The following is an 18,210-nucleotide window of genomic DNA, read 5'->3' on the forward strand; positions in this document are numbered from 1 at the left end:
AACCCCCAGTCATTCAAGTAAAGGCCAGGAAGTGCTCCTATTGTGGGCCTGTAAAGCCCACTGAGTCAGTGTAGGTGATATTGGTGACTGATGATATTAGGCACAAAGTAAACACTGTGTTTGTTGATGTCAACTGTGGCAAAGTAAACTTGGACCCAAGCTGTTCCCTAGCAACCCGATTCCAGTGTACTCCATAGTCTCTACATTGCATCAACTTTACATCTCTGTAAAGTCTGAACTTGAGCAGATGTTGTCGGCTCACTATAATGAAAAAGCAACTTGAGGACAGACCTCAGAGATCTCTTTGTATCCCAGTACTATTTATATTTCAATTCCTAAATCAAAGCTGTTAGCCTGCAGCTAAAACACCTTTCTTAACTGGTCCAACAAGACACAACCACATAATCTCATTTTTCCTTGTGCAAAAATCCTGAGGGACATAAATAAGGTACACCGTCCAGGGAGAAGTGAGAAACACTGGCACAAACAGCAGATAAATTGAAGCACACTGCAGTTGCTGCTGTGACTTAAAAAAAAAGAAAAAGAAAAGCACCATCATGAACAAGTGTTCTAATAAATCATTTAATGTCCAACACATACACTCATGAAGCCCGATTAAAAACTTTTTGTTCATAAACAGTGGGAACACTGTTTTGTTTTTTTGCCTTCCCACACGTCTTCTCAGACATCATTCCGTCAAGGTCTCCGCTTTGTCCCACTGCGAGTTATCAAATATCAGAGTCCTTTTCAAACCCTTCTGCTTGAGCTGATTGTTGTACTGCACCAAGTGCCAAGATGGCCGATGTGTTTGCTGGGTGAAATATATATATATGTTTTCATTCCACATTTCTCGACTTTTTTTTCTCGTATCTCACAGATCTCCTCCCACTCTCTTCTATAACTGAGGTGGTTTTATCTCATGCAACGTCCAAGAGTTCTCTTCTTTTACAAGTCAGTTTCTCTCTTGAAAGTGCATCATTTGCCCCTCTCTCCTCCGCCATCTCCTCCTCTGTTTGCTGTTTGTTTTTTTTAAAGCTTTAAAGTGCTGATTCATACAGGAAAAGGGAAAATCCCCTCATCATATGTTCTAATCTATAACTCCTACACTCTCTCCGGGAGCCTTTATTCCCCCAGCCCTACTAATGTTCCCTCCTCTAATATCTGCCCAGCTATGAAGCACTCTAGCGCGGCCACAAACGACAGAGGAGTGGGAGCTGGGTCTCACATGCAGAGAAGTGCAAGCAAACGCAAAACAGAGAGCCAAGAACATTCTTTTATAATAAGAACTGTGAAAAGGCTATCGACAAGAATATCCGTCTTCATACCCCGTTTCTCCTTGAACAGTTTGTGCCAAAGAAAGAGTAATTACTTTGCAGATCAGGGTTTTAAAAGCTCATTCCAGTGATTCTGTTGAAGAGGTGCTACGAATGTTGCTATCAGGGTTACCTTGCTACACGAGCTATGTTACAGCGCTGGAGGCATAGTCGCAACACCGAGGGGAGGATGACCTTGGAGCAGCATAATCAGTGATACAGTTGCCAGGTTTGAAAAGTACCTACTTCTCCTACAAGAATGTTAGAGGTGCGATATGTCAAACAGTGAAGTCGTGCAACTTCTTACATGTTGTTGAGGAGTTGGAGAAACTATCGAAGACTGAGACTGAGGTGCAAGTAGCAAAGGTTGCAATTAGGTTCAAAGACAGGGAGGGAAACAAAAGTATGCAAACGAGAGGGAATGAAAACCAGATAAGAGGGAAACAACGAAAGAAGGGCAGTTAGACCGACAGGCACACAATGCTCTGATTATCCAGTACTGGGAACAAAGGTAACGGGAACCTCAGTACAACACATGGATCATTAGACCTTGGCTGAGAACTATGCTGAATAGAGGCCTTCTGGCACATTCAGCTGACTCGTCTAACCCCTTCTGAAAGAAAGATGCGGTACAACAGCGCTGTCGTCAGAAGAGGGACCAATAAAACGTAGAGGAATTAGGCTATAAGCTAATGTTGTATTTTTCCAATTCTAGCAATATATTTGCTCACGAGTGGTAATGAAGTCCAATTTAAAGCTGTTAAACAGAAATTCATTGCTGGTTGGTGCTTCTTACTGAGGCGTGAATGCAAAGGACATTTTAGAGAGACAAAAAAGGTCCAATCTAACAAACTTAACAGTGCTGCTGGCAGCTAAATGCTAACTTGTTTAGCCTGTAACAGTATATCAGGTGGTGCTATCAGTGGATCGATCTCACAGGATGAACATCACCTCCTTCTGTAAGAATGACTTTTGTTGTTGTCGTTAACTGTAGTCTTCCATCAACAGCTGATGTTTCTAATATTTCTTAATTTAACATCACGAGTCAAATGATGCAGAATCTAAAATGCAGAATACATTTGAACTTTCACTTTGTGTGAAATCCAAAGCAAAATGTTAAGAGCCCCCATAACAGCATTGATGTGTGGCTACTATCTAATTGTAATCCTTACCTTCATCAGTTGGGTTAAAACCACAAATGTCACAGATGTGGCGAACCCACTTATTCATCTCGTCTTCGGTGTCAGCCACCAGGTAGAAGACGCGGTCAATGGTCTTGATGTCGAATATGAAGCTGTGCTCCAAGTCTTTCTTGCTGAACGTCAGCCCAGCGTCCACCTGAGGGGAGCAATTGACAGGGCTTAGCTTAATATGGTGTCAGCCAGGGAAACACAGATGACTGAATATTTACAGGGTAAACCTAGATTCATGTCGCAGCAGTAGAGCTGAAAAATATTAGTTAAAAAGTGGTGATTACAATAATCAACAACTAAATTGATAATTGATTCATTGGTTAGGTCATTACAAGTAAATATGTCAACAGTTCTTTATAGCATCTTAGCATTTCGCACTGCTGACTGACAATCAACTTGCACTTTAGGAAATGGTGTTCGGCACTTTTTCAGGTGTCTAACATTACCGTGTACAAATGATTAAACAAGACTGGGTCTAAACTGAGCACGAGACCGTAGAGGAAATGCTAGAGGGCTTTTGATTTTAAATGTAGGCTTTTCATATGAAACTGATAAAGGAAGTCCCCGTGCTCGACCAACCATACATGTAAACTTTGATCACTCACTCACTCACTGACAGATATATATATATACATATATATATATATATATATACATATATATATATATATATATATATACATATATATATATATACACACACACACACACGTATATGTGTGTATATATATATATATGTGTGTGTGTGTGCGTGCGTGCGTGCGTGCGTGCGTGCGTGCGTGTGTGTGTGTGTGTGTGTGTGTTCACAGAGCTGGCCTCGCTGTAAAAATGTAAAGTGATAGGTGCAGTCCTGGTAAGTTTTTGACTACAATCAGGTCACACACATTGTGTGAAATTTAAATCAAACGCAAGTATTTTCAAACTCTCTTCACATGGTTTGCAGATTTTTCAATTTTAATTGTTCTGAGCACATGACTGGCTTAATTCAATGTCGATAATGTCACTGTTCATCAAAGCAAACATCCCAAATGTGACATGTGGGACACAAACCGTGAATATTTCAAACTGGACGTATTCAATGAATCATTTATGCAGAAATGTAGAGTTTGACTCTTCAATTGTCAGGCTGGTAGCAACAGAAAACCATACCTGCTCACACAAGTTGAGATCAATCACACGAATGGGCTTCTTGGTATGGTCATTCTTGTAGTACTCCAACACGTCTGGGTCGCCGGTCAGACGGCCACTGCGAAGAACAAACCACCGCTTCTTCCATGCCTGCAGAGAGAGCACAGAAATGAGGCCAAAGGTTATAAGTGTGTTCTCACAATGACTGCTCCATTCCCAGATGACCACAAAGCTGGCCAAATGCTTTGTTTTTCCAGTTTAGCCAATGTACCCTAGCATAGCTTGCTATCTGTGTGCATTCCCCACAAGCTACATAGTACTCACTGAAGAATAGGGAGAGCCAGAGGGAAGAGGCCCGCAACCAGAAATATGTGTCTGGGATAACCAGAACAAAAGCTACATAGTTTGGTCTCGCACCCTGACTGGAGTGAACAACCAAATCTATAAAGAGAAACAGGCAATTAGGTCTTTACTTACAAATGCAATTTGTTGTCTGTGACAAAAAGGCATCACATGGCAGACAAAAGAGTTCAATCTCAGACATCGCAGACAAAAAAAAAAGAAGATGAAAGCAGATTAGAGCTGTAACTTTACTTGCTGTCCATAAACAAATGAGTTTGGAATACAACCTTTTTCTTTCAAGACATTAATGAGATAGATAATCAGTGACCACTTGCATTCTTTCTTATCTGGTATAATTAATCTGTAATATCTTATTAAGGCAATGCAAAAGAAATAGTTATAAAAACTAAAATCCAATGCAACTGTACTTTCAGTCACAGATCATTTCTATTCACCATACAGCTTCAAAATATGTTTACATATCATGCATAGCTGTCATATCATGGGCTCCTGTTTGGAAGGTAAATGTCACTAAGGCCTTTAAAAAACAAAGCCAGAGGAAGATTAATTTTGGCACTACAATAACTCCTGTTTGTAGTTTTATTTAGGAAACATATCCAGCGGGAAACCACCTAAAAATGCAGACTCAAAGGGTTCATGAACTCTTGATTTTGCTGAGTCATGGCAGCTGGGCTGAACGTTTTGTTTTAGCGCTGAAAATAAGCGCTCTACCAAACACAAGCAAGAGCTGTCTGAGAAGGAAGAGGGGATTTTGTCATGAGAGGGGATTTATCCAAAAATGTTTCACTTCCTTTTCCTGCTTAAAGCCAGGGCAAGTAACTTTGCGCGAGATTCCTCAACTGGATTCAAAATGAAATGGTCAACTGAATACCAGAAACTTTCAAAGGCCTGTCCGATATGTGAAATGATAGACAAGACCCAGTCGACAAACAACCACCACTGAGATCAGACGGATCAGGAAGCATACCTACAGTGTGTGAGGAATGTAAGCTAAAGCTTTGTTGTTGTTGTTTTGGGCTGAGATTTTGACTGTATTAACAATGCTCTGGGCTGGGTTGTTTTCCATCCACGGGGTGTACTTTGTTTGTGGGCCAAGCCCTACACTGAAACAGCATGAGCATCAGACCTTTCCCTCCACAAACAGGATGAAGAAACAAGCAGACCTGCAAAGTCCTTCAATTGTATACTGCAAGAACCGACTCCCATGGTCAAAAACACTAAAACTCTTCAGCAACACACACCTACATGAAGAATATTCACACATTGACACAGTGCACTCACATGCAGCACATGTTTCACAAACTCCAGTTCAAAAGTCCTGCATTATATAATCACAAACACGCCCACATAGTCCAAATGAGGCTTAAACCTATTAAACCTACATCCTCTGAGGCAGGCCCACTTACATATCAAATTCAACTGTAAAAGCTTAAGTGAATGTGCAAAAACAACACTGATGTGCCTGTGTTATGTTGGAAGGACAAAGACGGTGGGTGTGGAGAGGGAAACTCTCTCTCTCGCATATGACAAAGCAATCTTGGGTCAAGTTACCCTGTGGGGAACAGAAGGACCAACAGCTTGGGTTACAGTGAGGGCAGGCCCGCCCAGGGTGAGAGTGTTGACAACTGGGGACGTCGTACATGCTCAAGACTATGTAAATATCCCAGCACAGCCCAGCTAATGTACAGTATTCGCAAATCAATAGCTTACACAGGTGGCTGTCATCTGCCATTTCGGTCTATTGCAAATTAAACTGACTATCCATGATATAAGTTATACCCCAAAAATCACAAAAAATACTCATAACAAACTTCATAAAAAGAGAATAAAATAGAAAAAAAAAAACTACAGTATAATAAACAAACTTAATCAAGTTCTTCTCAAAAATTCAAATCAAGTAATAACATCATTTTTATATTAAATATATATTTCAATAAAGAATCAACCATTATAGACAGTACCCCAAAAAATAATAAACCCATTAAATTAACTGCCCAAAAAAGCTTGAGTGCTAAAAACAAAGAGGGGCGAAACCAAGTCTATCAAGGAAATACTCAAACAGATAACTGACAAAAGAAGGACTAATCCACAGCTGTTCACGCCAAGGAGACACAGGCGAAATGTAATCACCTAAAAAGAATCATATTGTGAAAAATGTCACTTTAAAAAAACTCAAAAGAAATGGTTTAAGATTAAAAAAAATAAAAAATAAAAAAAAGTTTATTCCTGCAGGCAACAATGATTTAACACTAGTTTACAATTTGAAGAGCTGAAGCCCTGAAGAGACTCTGCACCCAGTTTCAGCACCGCCACATTACCCTGGTTACAGACGGTAGTGGTTCTAGGATGACAAGCTGTGTGGTAGCTGGACCATCTCTCCTCCATCTGTGGGCTTTCACAGTTTCTGTCATGCGCAAGTATACACACTTGTGCTGTTTTCTACCACCCAATCAGCATCAGACATCAGGGGGGAAAAAAAAAAAAACATTTACTGTATATACTAATACAAAAATGGAAACACTAACCAGGGTAGGAATGAGCATATAACACAAGCATTTGCCTCCCTGATGGCCTGCCCCTCACACAGCTACATGCTCTCACCTGATGGAAGTGGTGTGTTTCATTGACATGGATACATACATTAACTATGTTTATATGCACACAGGACACCAGGAGAGTGGCAGAAACTAGATCAAGGAAATACACTGGAGAACACATGTGCATGCACTGCAATAACCCAGATAAAGTCCAGTAGTGGTCAGTAATCAGATTTATCCTCTACTTCCTACTACTCTTTTGAACCGATCCAGGCAGATTAAAGTGTATCAAATACATGAACTGAAGCCTGAAGTGCTCTTGTTTTTGTTTTTTTTTATAGGTGCAGCTGGACTGACAGCGCAGTGGGACAAATAGGCAGCACAGGTTTTTCTTTATGCGTGACTGTGTCTGAATTTAAAAATCTACACTTCAGTTGAGGAAAACTGACTTATAGAGACTCATTTATTTGAGCAATTGTTTCACTTGCAGCTGAACTGATCTACTTATAGTGGATACAAGGATGCACCACTATTTGTAAACATCTTGACTTTCATCCCTGTGGATTGCTGCCATAGCAATATTTTCACTCCAAGAAATTTGTCATGCACTCTTGCTCATGACATGTACATGCTCTAAGAAATCAGGTTCCTCCAGCAGGAAAATAATTTGCTTGATCAAATAAACTATCTCACTTGTTTTAATTGCTAAACAAGATGGAACATTACTGAGAATCAATGGCCTGTCGTCTCCAAACTACTACTACTTTATGACAAATACAAACTTTTCCAAACAAAATGGGCCATTTGAAATAAACATTGCACACATAGTTGCTTTAAGAGCATCTTCGAAAAACCTAAACAGACATGACAGATCCTGAACCACACCAAAAGTGCTTTGAACTCAATGCCACAAGAAAAGATTGAAAGACCAGATGATTTTTGCCCAACACCGAGTAGTTTCCCACCGTTACATACCTCCTGTCAATGATCATGAAGAATATGATGAAGTCTCTTTTGTTTTGTACATTCCATTGCAGCCAGTGTTGTTTTCAATCAATGGCCAAATCCACATTGGTCTCAGCCAGATTGTAGAGCTTTGTGACTGCAGGATACATACATGTCTATGTCACCCTTCCTTAATACACCAACAGAACTATTCAGTTCCCTCCACAATCACAGAGCCCACTGTAGCTTGCAGGAGTCCAGTGTTCGCTGCCCCGGGGCTGGGAATGGGACGGCATGGGACGATACTGGACTGGGATGGGGAGGGCTCTGCGAGCATGGCAGCTGTGCTTGCCAGCCCCTCTGTATCCACCACCCTCTTTATCTAAGTATGTATTCTGATAGGATGAGACACAGGAAGACACCCTTTATTTGCCCACCCATGTCCTACAGCCCATGAGGGACAGACAGAGAGGGCATTGAGGGCCTCACTAAGATGATGACACAGGACGAAACGGTGGGAGGGTCGAGAAGACATGCCAACTGAGTAGAGTCACGCTGCCGTCAGAGGCATCCTGACCCAAAATCACTGGAGCATGACGGAGCCAAAGGTGGGAAGAAAAGTAGTGAAGTGCGCAAAGAGGGAGAAAATATTCAGGAGTGAGAATCCAATGTAGTTCCAGAAAGAGTGAAATAGCGAAAGCGAAAGGCAGAGAAGAGTGAGAAGGTGCATCCTCCAGCACGTACCTCTACAGGAAGTGGACACAATAATATGAAACACTGTACAGTCTAATGCAATCCAATTCAAAAAAGGCTGCGACAAAAACGCCCTCATTAAGTTTATTATGATGAATTGCTCGGAATGCCGTTGGAGGATTGAACTCCATGGAAAGTTTAATAATACATTAACAGATGTTGTTGCATTGGATTGCATATTATTCACGTGTTTTAATCTCAACGAAAGTCCAACCATTTGGGGACGGTGTTCTTTGTTACATGTTTTATGGCTCTTATGTTTATACTACTGCATTTGGGCCCCAAATTCTGCTCATGCTGGCCGGTGGTCCAGTTGTAGTGAGCCAGAACATGACATCTCAAACAACTCGGCTTCATTTCTGTCTTAAATTTGGCAAGGCTGACTTTGGATTATTCAAAGTCCCGTGATAGATAGACACACACAAAATTATATTATTAAAAAAAAAAAGTGTGCATTATACAATGGTTTGTCAAAGGTCAGAACAGAACATTACTCTATAACCACACAACCAATCTCTGTATATTTATGGTATGCTATTCCAGGACTTATTCAAACAAACAAGGAGTAGAGGAAATTAGCCTCTTCAAAATATCTCTTTGAGGAATAGTTTGACTTGTTGATAAATACTCTTATTTTCTGTCTAGACAAAAATTGGATAAGCAAATTGGCCCCACAACGGAGTCTGCAGGGATTTCCCTACTGAAACTGAATGAATGTAAGGAAAACGTAAAAGAGTACATGTGTAACTACAGTATTTTACAGAGTGTGCTGCAGCGTGGGTTGTTTGAGGCCTTATTGTTGCTAGGCTGGCGAGTGTTGTGAATTACGTTTGTAGTGAGTCTTTCAGAGTTAATCAGCCCGAGAAGTGTTTAGATAGCAGTGTAACCGGCAACACTTTCTGAAGGCTCATGTAAGGGGTTTTGCTGCCATGGAGTAAAAACAGGTTCATAGTGTCTCCCAGAGGAATCAACATGCTACAGTAACTCAGTCCGCCGGCTAGTAGCTACACTCACGGAGAAAGTGACCTCCCTTCATACGTCCGGCCAAACACATTTTGCAAAGTGAAGCCGCTCGTTTGCAGTTTGTCTTTTGTAAATGCCACCACAGCACCTAAACCCTACAAAAACCTCAGAGAAACCCTGCACATCACCACAAATATGAAGCTACCGCCAGCCAAGAAATAGTTCTGCAAACAACCCTCAGCAAACAGCCATTTCTTGCCGGTTGTTGTGATATAAATCTTCTCTTCCAACTGTCAGCCAGGAAAGAAAACAAGTGTTGTGATTAAGTAAATGAGCATGTGACATAATTTCTTTTGCACTCTGACTAACATCAATAGAAACATTACCCTCCCATTACAGCTCTTTAGCTTTTGCAACAATTCAGTGCCTTAATCCCTTGCCAGATACAAAGCATGCTATAAGCATTCCTTTATGAGACATGGTATCGCTTGTTAACATGCCAAAGTCCGCGATACAGGAAGTAAAGAAATTACTGAGATAATATGACACCATACTGTGCTGATTAAAGACCTAACAAGACCATCCAGTAATATTTAAATAAATATCCAGTGGAACTGAGCTCTTTGTTTAAACCTGCAGCTGCTAAAAAATAAACTGTGTGGCCAAAGAGTTTGATCTAATTTATTACTCTGCATATGTGAAACTAGTTGCTCGTGAACCACCCAGACAACGGCACTCAAGCCTCACCAACTGCTTTTACTGCTCTTAAAGGGCTAATTGTGCTTCATGGTTTAGATAGCATAACGCAGCCTAAAAGGCCTCGAAGTGCACTAATTGCTAATGTGTCATTGCAGGATGTTAAACTGCATGTTCTCCATATCTTGTAAATGATAGTAAAACGGGCCCGTGTGTTTCTATTACTCTGAAGCCGTCAGGAGAGCACATAAGGCCAAACTTCAGGACAAACACAGGTGAGCTGTCACTCAGACAATATGTTTAAAGTGGCATCACAGTCATTTCTGTTTCAGCTGCTTTATTCAGTGGTGTGAAAAAGTGTTTGCCCCCTTCCTGATTTCTTATTTTTTTGCACTTAAATGTTTCAGATCATCAAACAAATTTAAATATTAGTCAAAGATAACAAGTAAACATAAAATGCAGTTTTTAAATGAAGGTTTTTATTATTAAGGGAGAAAAAAATCCAAACCCACATGACCCTGTGTGAAAAAGTGTTTGCCCCCTAAACCTAATAACTGGTTGGGCCACCCTTAGCAGCAACAACTGCAAACGTTTGCGATAACTTGCAATGAGTCTTCCCTGTTCCTCTGCACACTATCTATACGACACTTGTACTGCTGTATCAATAGTAGACATTTTGTTCCTCAATAAAAAGTGATTTAAACTGAAATATTGATCAAAGAACAAGCAGCTTTTGAACTCATAACCAAACCTAAAATGTCAATGTTTACACATCAACACTTGAGCCGGTGTTGAGTATCAGTTCTGGTAGATGATTTATTTTTACATTTAATAGTTATAAGCAGCAAGTACTTGACTTGCCTTGACAGTCAAGTGTAAATAACATCAAACAAGTGTGAAGTATTATTATTCTTCATTCACAGCAATCAGCCTAACAAGTCACTCAAGATCAGTCCACAGTGAAGTCGGCTGTGATACGCTGAGTATGAAAAAAAATTACACTATTTTCTGTGCTAGATCTCATTTTAAAGTTGTTGGTTTTTTTTTTTAATAAGTTGATCGACAATATTTATAGTGTACAATTTGTGCATTATTGACCTTTGCATAAACTTGTGATTAGCTGAGCTCTCTTCACTTCAACCACAAAGTATTAGCATTAGCTTAGCTCTAGATGCACAGTTAGCACATGGCAGCATGCGAGAGGCTGAGCCATCTGTCCCATCTGAGTGGGCTGCGGGTAAATGACCTGCACCCCAGCTGCACTGACTCATCCTGACGAGGACAGCTTCTCCGTTTGTTCCTCAGAAAAAAAACAAGAGTGCAAGGGATAGAGCAAAGGAGAGACGGGGCGCAGGATGAGCATGGGGCGAAGTCGAGGGAGAGGAGGTCAAGATTTTGTTGAGAACAGAACAAAAAAAAAAAAAAAAAATGTATGCGTTTGATATCTCAAGTCACCACCGGACTTCGTTTTATGGCCTCACAGAAAACACACCTTTGATGGTCTCTTGATATGACACGATATTTAAAAACTTTCTTGTATTGGCTTCACACTCACAGTGAATCTTTCCCCAGCAGGAAATTAAACGAGCAGTGACCAGTGTGTCAGTATTTATCTGTGTACTCGTCAGAGCAGTCTCGTTTAAGGCGAGAAAAATATTTTAAAAAAGAAAGAAGAAATTGATGCATCAGGTGCTGTAATCTTAGTCAATTTTCACGTGGAAACGTGTAAACGAAATTCATTACTTACTGCCATATCAGCGGACATCTGAATCTTATTTGATTTGTTGCAAAAGCTTCAGTCTGTACCATTAAAATCACTTTTGTTGTATCCGAAAAACAATGTCAATATGCATCAGGGATTCAGAAATGTCTACCGACTAAAGAGGAGTCACATGAAGGTTACACTACAACACTAAAAAAAAAGTGATACTCCATTTTGTTTCCCTTTGTCCCATCAAGTGCTGGAAATTTTTATTATTCAAGTCATGTGTTTCACATGGTAATAGGTTTGGGGGAGCAAAAAAAATCAAGCAATAAATGTCAGAGAGACTGTGACCTCTTCAGCTATTTGGGTAAATACCCGAGTATTAAATAATTGCATTTGCTGACGCACACACGCAAAACAAAACCTACAAACTATTTCCATGACACTGCGATCTGACTCAAATGCAGTAAACAAATAAGCAACTTCTGAGACTACAGTGCTTCCCTTAGCCCCGCGATCAGGTCCCTAAGACTGTGCTGAACAAAGGCTAGTCTAAGAGGAGTGTCAAGAGCGTCAGAGATTTTGGCACTCATGGCCTCGGTGACGAGGTCTGCAGAAGGAGAAGGAGGGGAGGGACAAAAGCTTCTCTATGCCGAGTGCCGCAACTTGTATAAATCAGTCTTTGTTTGCGAGACATGACTGGGATTCTTGCTAAACAGCTATTTTTACATCCTTGAGCACCAGAGAAGGCAATTGACATACAAGTAAGAGTGCATGGCCTTTGGCTAAGTGAGGCAGTTCAGCCGACGTCATCAGTCCTCTGCCTGCTGGAGGGAGAGGGAACTTCCATGAAAGATGTGCATGCCTGAGGTCCACCATCAGTGGGTAGTGGGCAACGGTCTGCCAGTGCTACCACCGGTCTCTGACCACAAGGTAAACACACGTTCATTTTTATTGTTCTATTGAGATCACAGTCATGCATGGTGGAGTTGTATTAGATAAATACAATATGCATGCTTGACCTCATGTGAACTACAGCTGCCACCGCAGTTTGACAAGCGCAATATTCGGTTCACAATTAATAGACTAAAGAGCTATCTGGCTAACACAACATGAAGAAACACGCGGGTCCATTACATGGGATTAACCCAAAAAAAAGTTTCACATTTTTGTCCCTATGACAGGACTGTATGTAGGCACACAAACAGCTTTCATTGCCATTCAAGACAATGAAAAGTATGTATTCCTCTAATTATTCCAGCAGAGTCCTGACATGTAAAGTGGCTACGCAGAGTAGCAGTTTGAGCGCTTTTCAGACATGGAGTCGGTAACATTGCTGATATTGTAAAGCGCTGTTTTATTCAGACATGACACCTGCTGTGTGACACCTGCCAGAGGGAACAGGTAGGGGAGGGGGGGGGGGGAGAGAGAGAGAGAGAGAGAGAGAGAGAGAGAGAGAGAGAGAGAGAGAGAGAGAAACAAGTTATACTCAGAAAGAAGGCCGCTTTCTGTTCTCTATCGTTGGCTGAATCCCTGATGGATTTTAAAACCTTTTCAGCCAATGTAGCTTTGATGACCATCATGAGCACCAGGGAGGCACCTGGCCACTTCTAACAAAGAATCCACTGTTATGTTTTCACATCAGTTTTATCATTTAAAGTCATTGGATAGAAAAATCTGTGGCGTATTTTGTAAAAATCAGACCGCGCAAAAGGATGAAATGACAGGACATCGAGTTGGGACTCATTAAATTCCTACTATATCACATTCTGTAGTAATGCATTTAACTAGATGTTTACATATTCATTCACACAGTTGGCATGAATTAAAACTGGAAATACATGTAATACAGGTTATTATTGTAAAATGTTTTTTTAAAACCTCTAACTACAATCACATTGAGGGGAAATAGTGTGTAAATACTGGTCAGAGAAGAATCTCTTCAATTCTTTAAAAGTCAGCGTTACCTTCAGTTGCAACAGTCTTCACATCAATGCCATCGTGAAATCCGTTCCATATTGTGATTAAAGGGGCTTTTATAAGATACAACATTCTCTGTTTTCTATGTCAATTGCACAACTAGACCGATTATGGAATAAGAATCGAAACAGACTACAAATAAGCTTTCATTGACTCGTGAAGACTTTGCCATGATCCTGCAGCGAGTACGAGTGGAAAAAGATGCGTGTGATTTACAGATGAAGGTTTTCGAGTTACCTTGCATAGCAAACCCTTTGAGCCGAAAAACCAACAATCATCATACAGACTGAGAATACACATTAAAGCTCAAGGTGGTTAAAAAAGAAGAAAAGAAAAAAAGAAGACGAAAAGGAAAAAAGGCAAGCTATTCAATAGTCCCCCGAAATTATCCACAACACTTTTTTTTTTTTTTTTTTTTACAGAGTATGACCATGAAATAGTGAGCCTACCTTGCATGCTGTATATCCTCAATGGCTGCTCTCATTTTGTGTCGTAGTATTTCTGTCACTGACTGAGTAAGCGGTGCTGTTGTTTTTGTTGTTGTTTGTGTCTTCTGACTTTATCATGTGCTGCAGTGTGTCTGGGGGTCTGCAGCTTGTGACCTCTCCCTCCTCTGACTTCCTGTTCTATGTAATCAGGTTGTCCCAGACCCTCCTAACTGCCACTGTTCAATCAGAGGGGGTGGGACTAGGAGAGGCAACCGATTGTGCCTTTAGAAAGTTTACAAAAATGTAGTGGAAGCACACCCTAAATGATAACATTGGGGTTAATCCAGTCACAAAAATGTTTATTCCACCTTTGTCAAAATCCGAGTCTTATTTTTGTAATTTTGGCCACCATTACTAATAATTATTATTTACTTAAATTGTATTTTGTAGCTTTTACAGCCCAGTTTAGATAAACCACACCATGAAATACTTAGAAGAAAGCATCACTGATTAGCCCGACTAACTGCATTTCACTCGATAAATGACATTGATTTAGAATGATCTCACTGTGTTGTGCTCCAACCAACATCCTGTGTGAAGCGGAAACATACATCACAATGAAGAAGTGAAAACAGAATTTTATAGGGGCTTTGTAGCATGTCTAGTCTCTCCCCTCATGTTGCTTTTCTTAATGGGATCTTTTCCAGCTAGATAGTCCTGTCACCAGATTACAACATACAAATGTGAATTCCTTAATTTCCATTGCTAATCGAACGTCTGTGCATTGCTCACAATTACAGGCCAATCACTTTCCTTGCATTTCTCTTTCAGGGGCCTCCATCCTCCTCCCTGGCTCTGAGCCTTCCTCTGCTTCCTGTGGAGACTTTATGATTCCGTTTCCCATCTGCACTCTCAATAAAAAGCGGTCAGAGATGCCACAGCATTGGACAGCTTCCTCTACGTGCCTCCTTCACAGAAGCTCTCCCTTGGCACAGCACTGACCCCAAACACTTATAATGCTGCAAACATACCTAGTCAGTGACTGAGGGTCCTTTTAAGTTAAGAGATAACAAGGCAGGGTGTGTTCAGAAGTAAGAAAGCTCTTGTAGACGAGCGTAGTTTGACTGAAATTTGCATTTTTCTTTGTGGAGACACATTTGCTTCATTTGCTGACCCGCCTCCTTCGCTTCACACAGTTTTCAACCTATTTGAACTTCTAAATGCAAGAGTGTGAGGCTCTCCGATGTCCAGTAGATCTGAGAGAACGGGTGTGCCTGACCTCTTATTCAGGGAATTCTGATTGTTTATATTCTTGTTTTAGAAATGCGAGGTAAAAATCATACAAACAGCAGAAAAGAAGAAATGCTGTTTGGCTGCAGTGAGTGAGAACAGTAACAGAGGTTAATGTCACTAAAATGTTTGATAAAAGGCTGTAAAAGCTACAACTTTGAGGGCTGCTGTTTTTCCCTGCATACATTTGCCATTCAGCCCCCCACTTTCTATCGTAGTTTAGCATACGGGTAAGAAATTGAACTTTTTACAAACTTATCAATTGTATGTTTGAGGTAAATGAGTGCTTTCCACTATGCTATAATAGAATAACAATTTTCTGCACAAACTTTCATTGCCAGGCAGCTGTAAAGAAGCTAAGCCAGAACCTTTGAAGAAGCAAACTTTACAAAGAAGTAATTCTAACTTCTTTGTTTTCCTTTCTTTTTTTAAAAAAAAAAAAAGCACTGCAGTCTCACCAATTTATAATAACAGGGCAGCAGATGGGCAATTATTTTATCAAATTAAAGAAGGCAAATTAGCCATGATTTAATTATCTTGTACAACAACTTTTTTGTATTTAATTTTCTAACAAGACTTAACCACATCTGAGAGCAAAGCCAAGTCTAACAATAAAAAAAAGTCAATGTGACCATGACTGTGACTACAATAATTTTCATTTAATCAATCCTTTAATTGATAAATTATCTGGTTTATAAAATCTTAGAAAATAATGAAAAAATCGGATCTATCCCATTTACAATTTTCCAGAGCCCGAGGTGAACAAAACAAATGGTGTTTGGTCAACTGCCCTAAACCCAATGTTATTTAATTTACTATCACATAAGGTAAATTGTATTATTGTAATTCGCTTTGGATAAAAGCGTCAGCTAAATGAAATGTAATTTAATGTAAAGAGAAGAAGCAAATCACCACAATTAAAGAAAAAGAAACCAGAGGATGTTTGGCATTTTGCCTTGAAAAACAAATTATCAGAATAAATGGTGCTAAAATTCCTATGAATCAGCAAATTAACTCACCATTTTAGGTCTTTGAACAGTAAAAGCCATCGAGAATATACTGCCGCATACGATCATATTGAAGTCAGGGTAATTATCTTAAAGATTGATTGTCCAAATAAATTATTTAATAAGAAATATAAATAAACCCTTTTCCGAACACACACACACAATACCAGTGAGGCCAAACACAGCAGAGGAAATTAAGTGAGAGCGGAGCTAAAGATAGAACCACCCAGGCAAACAAACTGAAGTAACCACAACACAATCTTGTGTGTGTGCCTGTGTGCCCTGCTGAACCCGTACATGCCCATCTTACAAACACCCACAACAAAAATTGTAACTCACACCTGATTCTGAACTTGTTAATGATGATCCATGTCCACAGCATAGCGCTGCTCCCATCTCAGAGTCAACCTCTTCATTTCTCTCCTCTCCAGGAGAAAACAAGAACAAATCTTTGTTAAACTGAAACACCACATCGTTCCTTTGTATGCGAGCGCCCCGTCTTCCCACACAGGTCAGGAACACAACTGTGAGAATCTCAAGTCTCAATTCTTACAGAACAACCAAAGCTCAAGATCCAGAATTCCTTTGGAAAATAGACATCTGCTGTTAATGGACTGCAAGTGACTAATCTTGCATTAAAAAAACAAGGTCTTATATTCTCTGTGTACTCTTATTGAATCATGTGTTATCAATTGATACATGAAGATTTTATGATAAGTAACTACAAACACATAACTAAGGAAATCAAAAGGTTATGAGCAGCAACAATGAGGATGGCTTTGAGGCTTGTTCATTCTGTGGCTGCACAGTAGGACAGTTCACAGGGAAATTTTTGTACTGAAAAATGTAAATAACAATGGTTTTGTGTCTGATGCATCGGTTTAAATAAATAATCAGAATAGGCCTGGACAACACAGACAAACTAATAGAGGTTATTAACATTATTAGCTTGATCTTGGGGTAAGAAGTGAAACTCATGTTCATCCATAGTTTTTTTTTTGCTTTACAACAACATAATTCTATGATTTCAAAAAATAAACTAATAAGTACTTAAAATTTCATGATGGAACAGACTGGAACCATTTCTCTTGTTATTATTCATTTAGACACATCAGCTGTGAGCCACAACATTTCAATGTGAGAATTTCTTGAAAAATGATTTCATTGCAAATGATGATATTGCATTAATGCACAAGCAGATAGCAAGTTAATGGGGCTCTGTGCAGAAACCCTTGCAGCAAAGCGAGCCAGCACCAACCTTTGTTCAGGCCGAACAAGTTGGGTCCACGTAAAAAAAAAAAAAAAATTAAAAAAAAAAACTACAACATGGCAGTTGTTTTATGCAGCTGGGCATACTGTATACTACGGAGGTAACACTTGTGCATTCCTACTTTGCCAGAAATAAACTGGCTAACTGACATCTGCTGTGTAGTGTAAAGACTGTGTGCATGCGTGTGCCCGCTTCTGTTAACAGAAGTTACTTAATACTTCAAAGCTGAAGGGTGAACCTTTCTAAACACCAACTTTCAGCAGCTGTGTCTACACAGAGCTCCTTCCAGTGAGTGGACGATACAACAGTTAAACAGCATCCCATATGCATGCTCACCAACAGTGTGTTGATTCATAGGAAGCACCTACTGTATGATCAAAACAAGCAAGTTCGCTTCCTTCATCATCTACGCAATCTGTCCTTCCCTCCCTAGATCGACCATCCCACAGTCACTCTGCTTTCATGTGCAGCTGTGAAATTCTCACCCAGCCAGGCGCCATCTGACCCCAGCCCGAAGCATCTACAGTAACTGTCCAAAGAACACAGACCCTGGTAGTCATACTGCTATCTTTGCAAACAGCACACACAAAGACTAACATTCTCATGAAAGAGCGTTTGAAGGGCAAGCAGGTGTTCTTA

At 40.1% G+C, this 18,210-nt stretch overlaps 1 protein-coding gene across 4 annotated transcripts in view; it reads right to left on the bottom strand.

The window, feature by feature from the left end:
* Window positions 1-18,210, bottom strand: part of gab1 (GRB2-associated binding protein 1) — a 50,082-nt gene that overhangs the window by 14,019 nt on the left and 17,853 nt on the right. For all 4 annotated transcript variants that reach the window (XM_069166657.1, XM_069166656.1, XM_069166658.1 and 1 more), the window contains exons 3-4: window positions 3,656-3,784; window positions 2,486-2,651 (exon numbers count right to left, since the gene is read on the bottom strand). In XM_069166657.1, the coding sequence (XP_069022758.1) occupies window positions 2,486-2,651; window positions 3,656-3,784 (295 nt within the window). The remainder of the gene's footprint in view (window positions 1-2,485; window positions 2,652-3,655; window positions 3,785-18,210) is intronic.

This window comes from Embiotoca jacksoni, unplaced genomic scaffold, assembly GCF_022577435.1.
Source record: "Embiotoca jacksoni isolate LCO1_2020_lvr unplaced genomic scaffold, fEmbJac1.0.p SCAF_4, whole genome shotgun sequence".
Taxonomy (NCBI): domain Eukaryota; kingdom Metazoa; phylum Chordata; class Actinopteri; family Embiotocidae; genus Embiotoca; species Embiotoca jacksoni.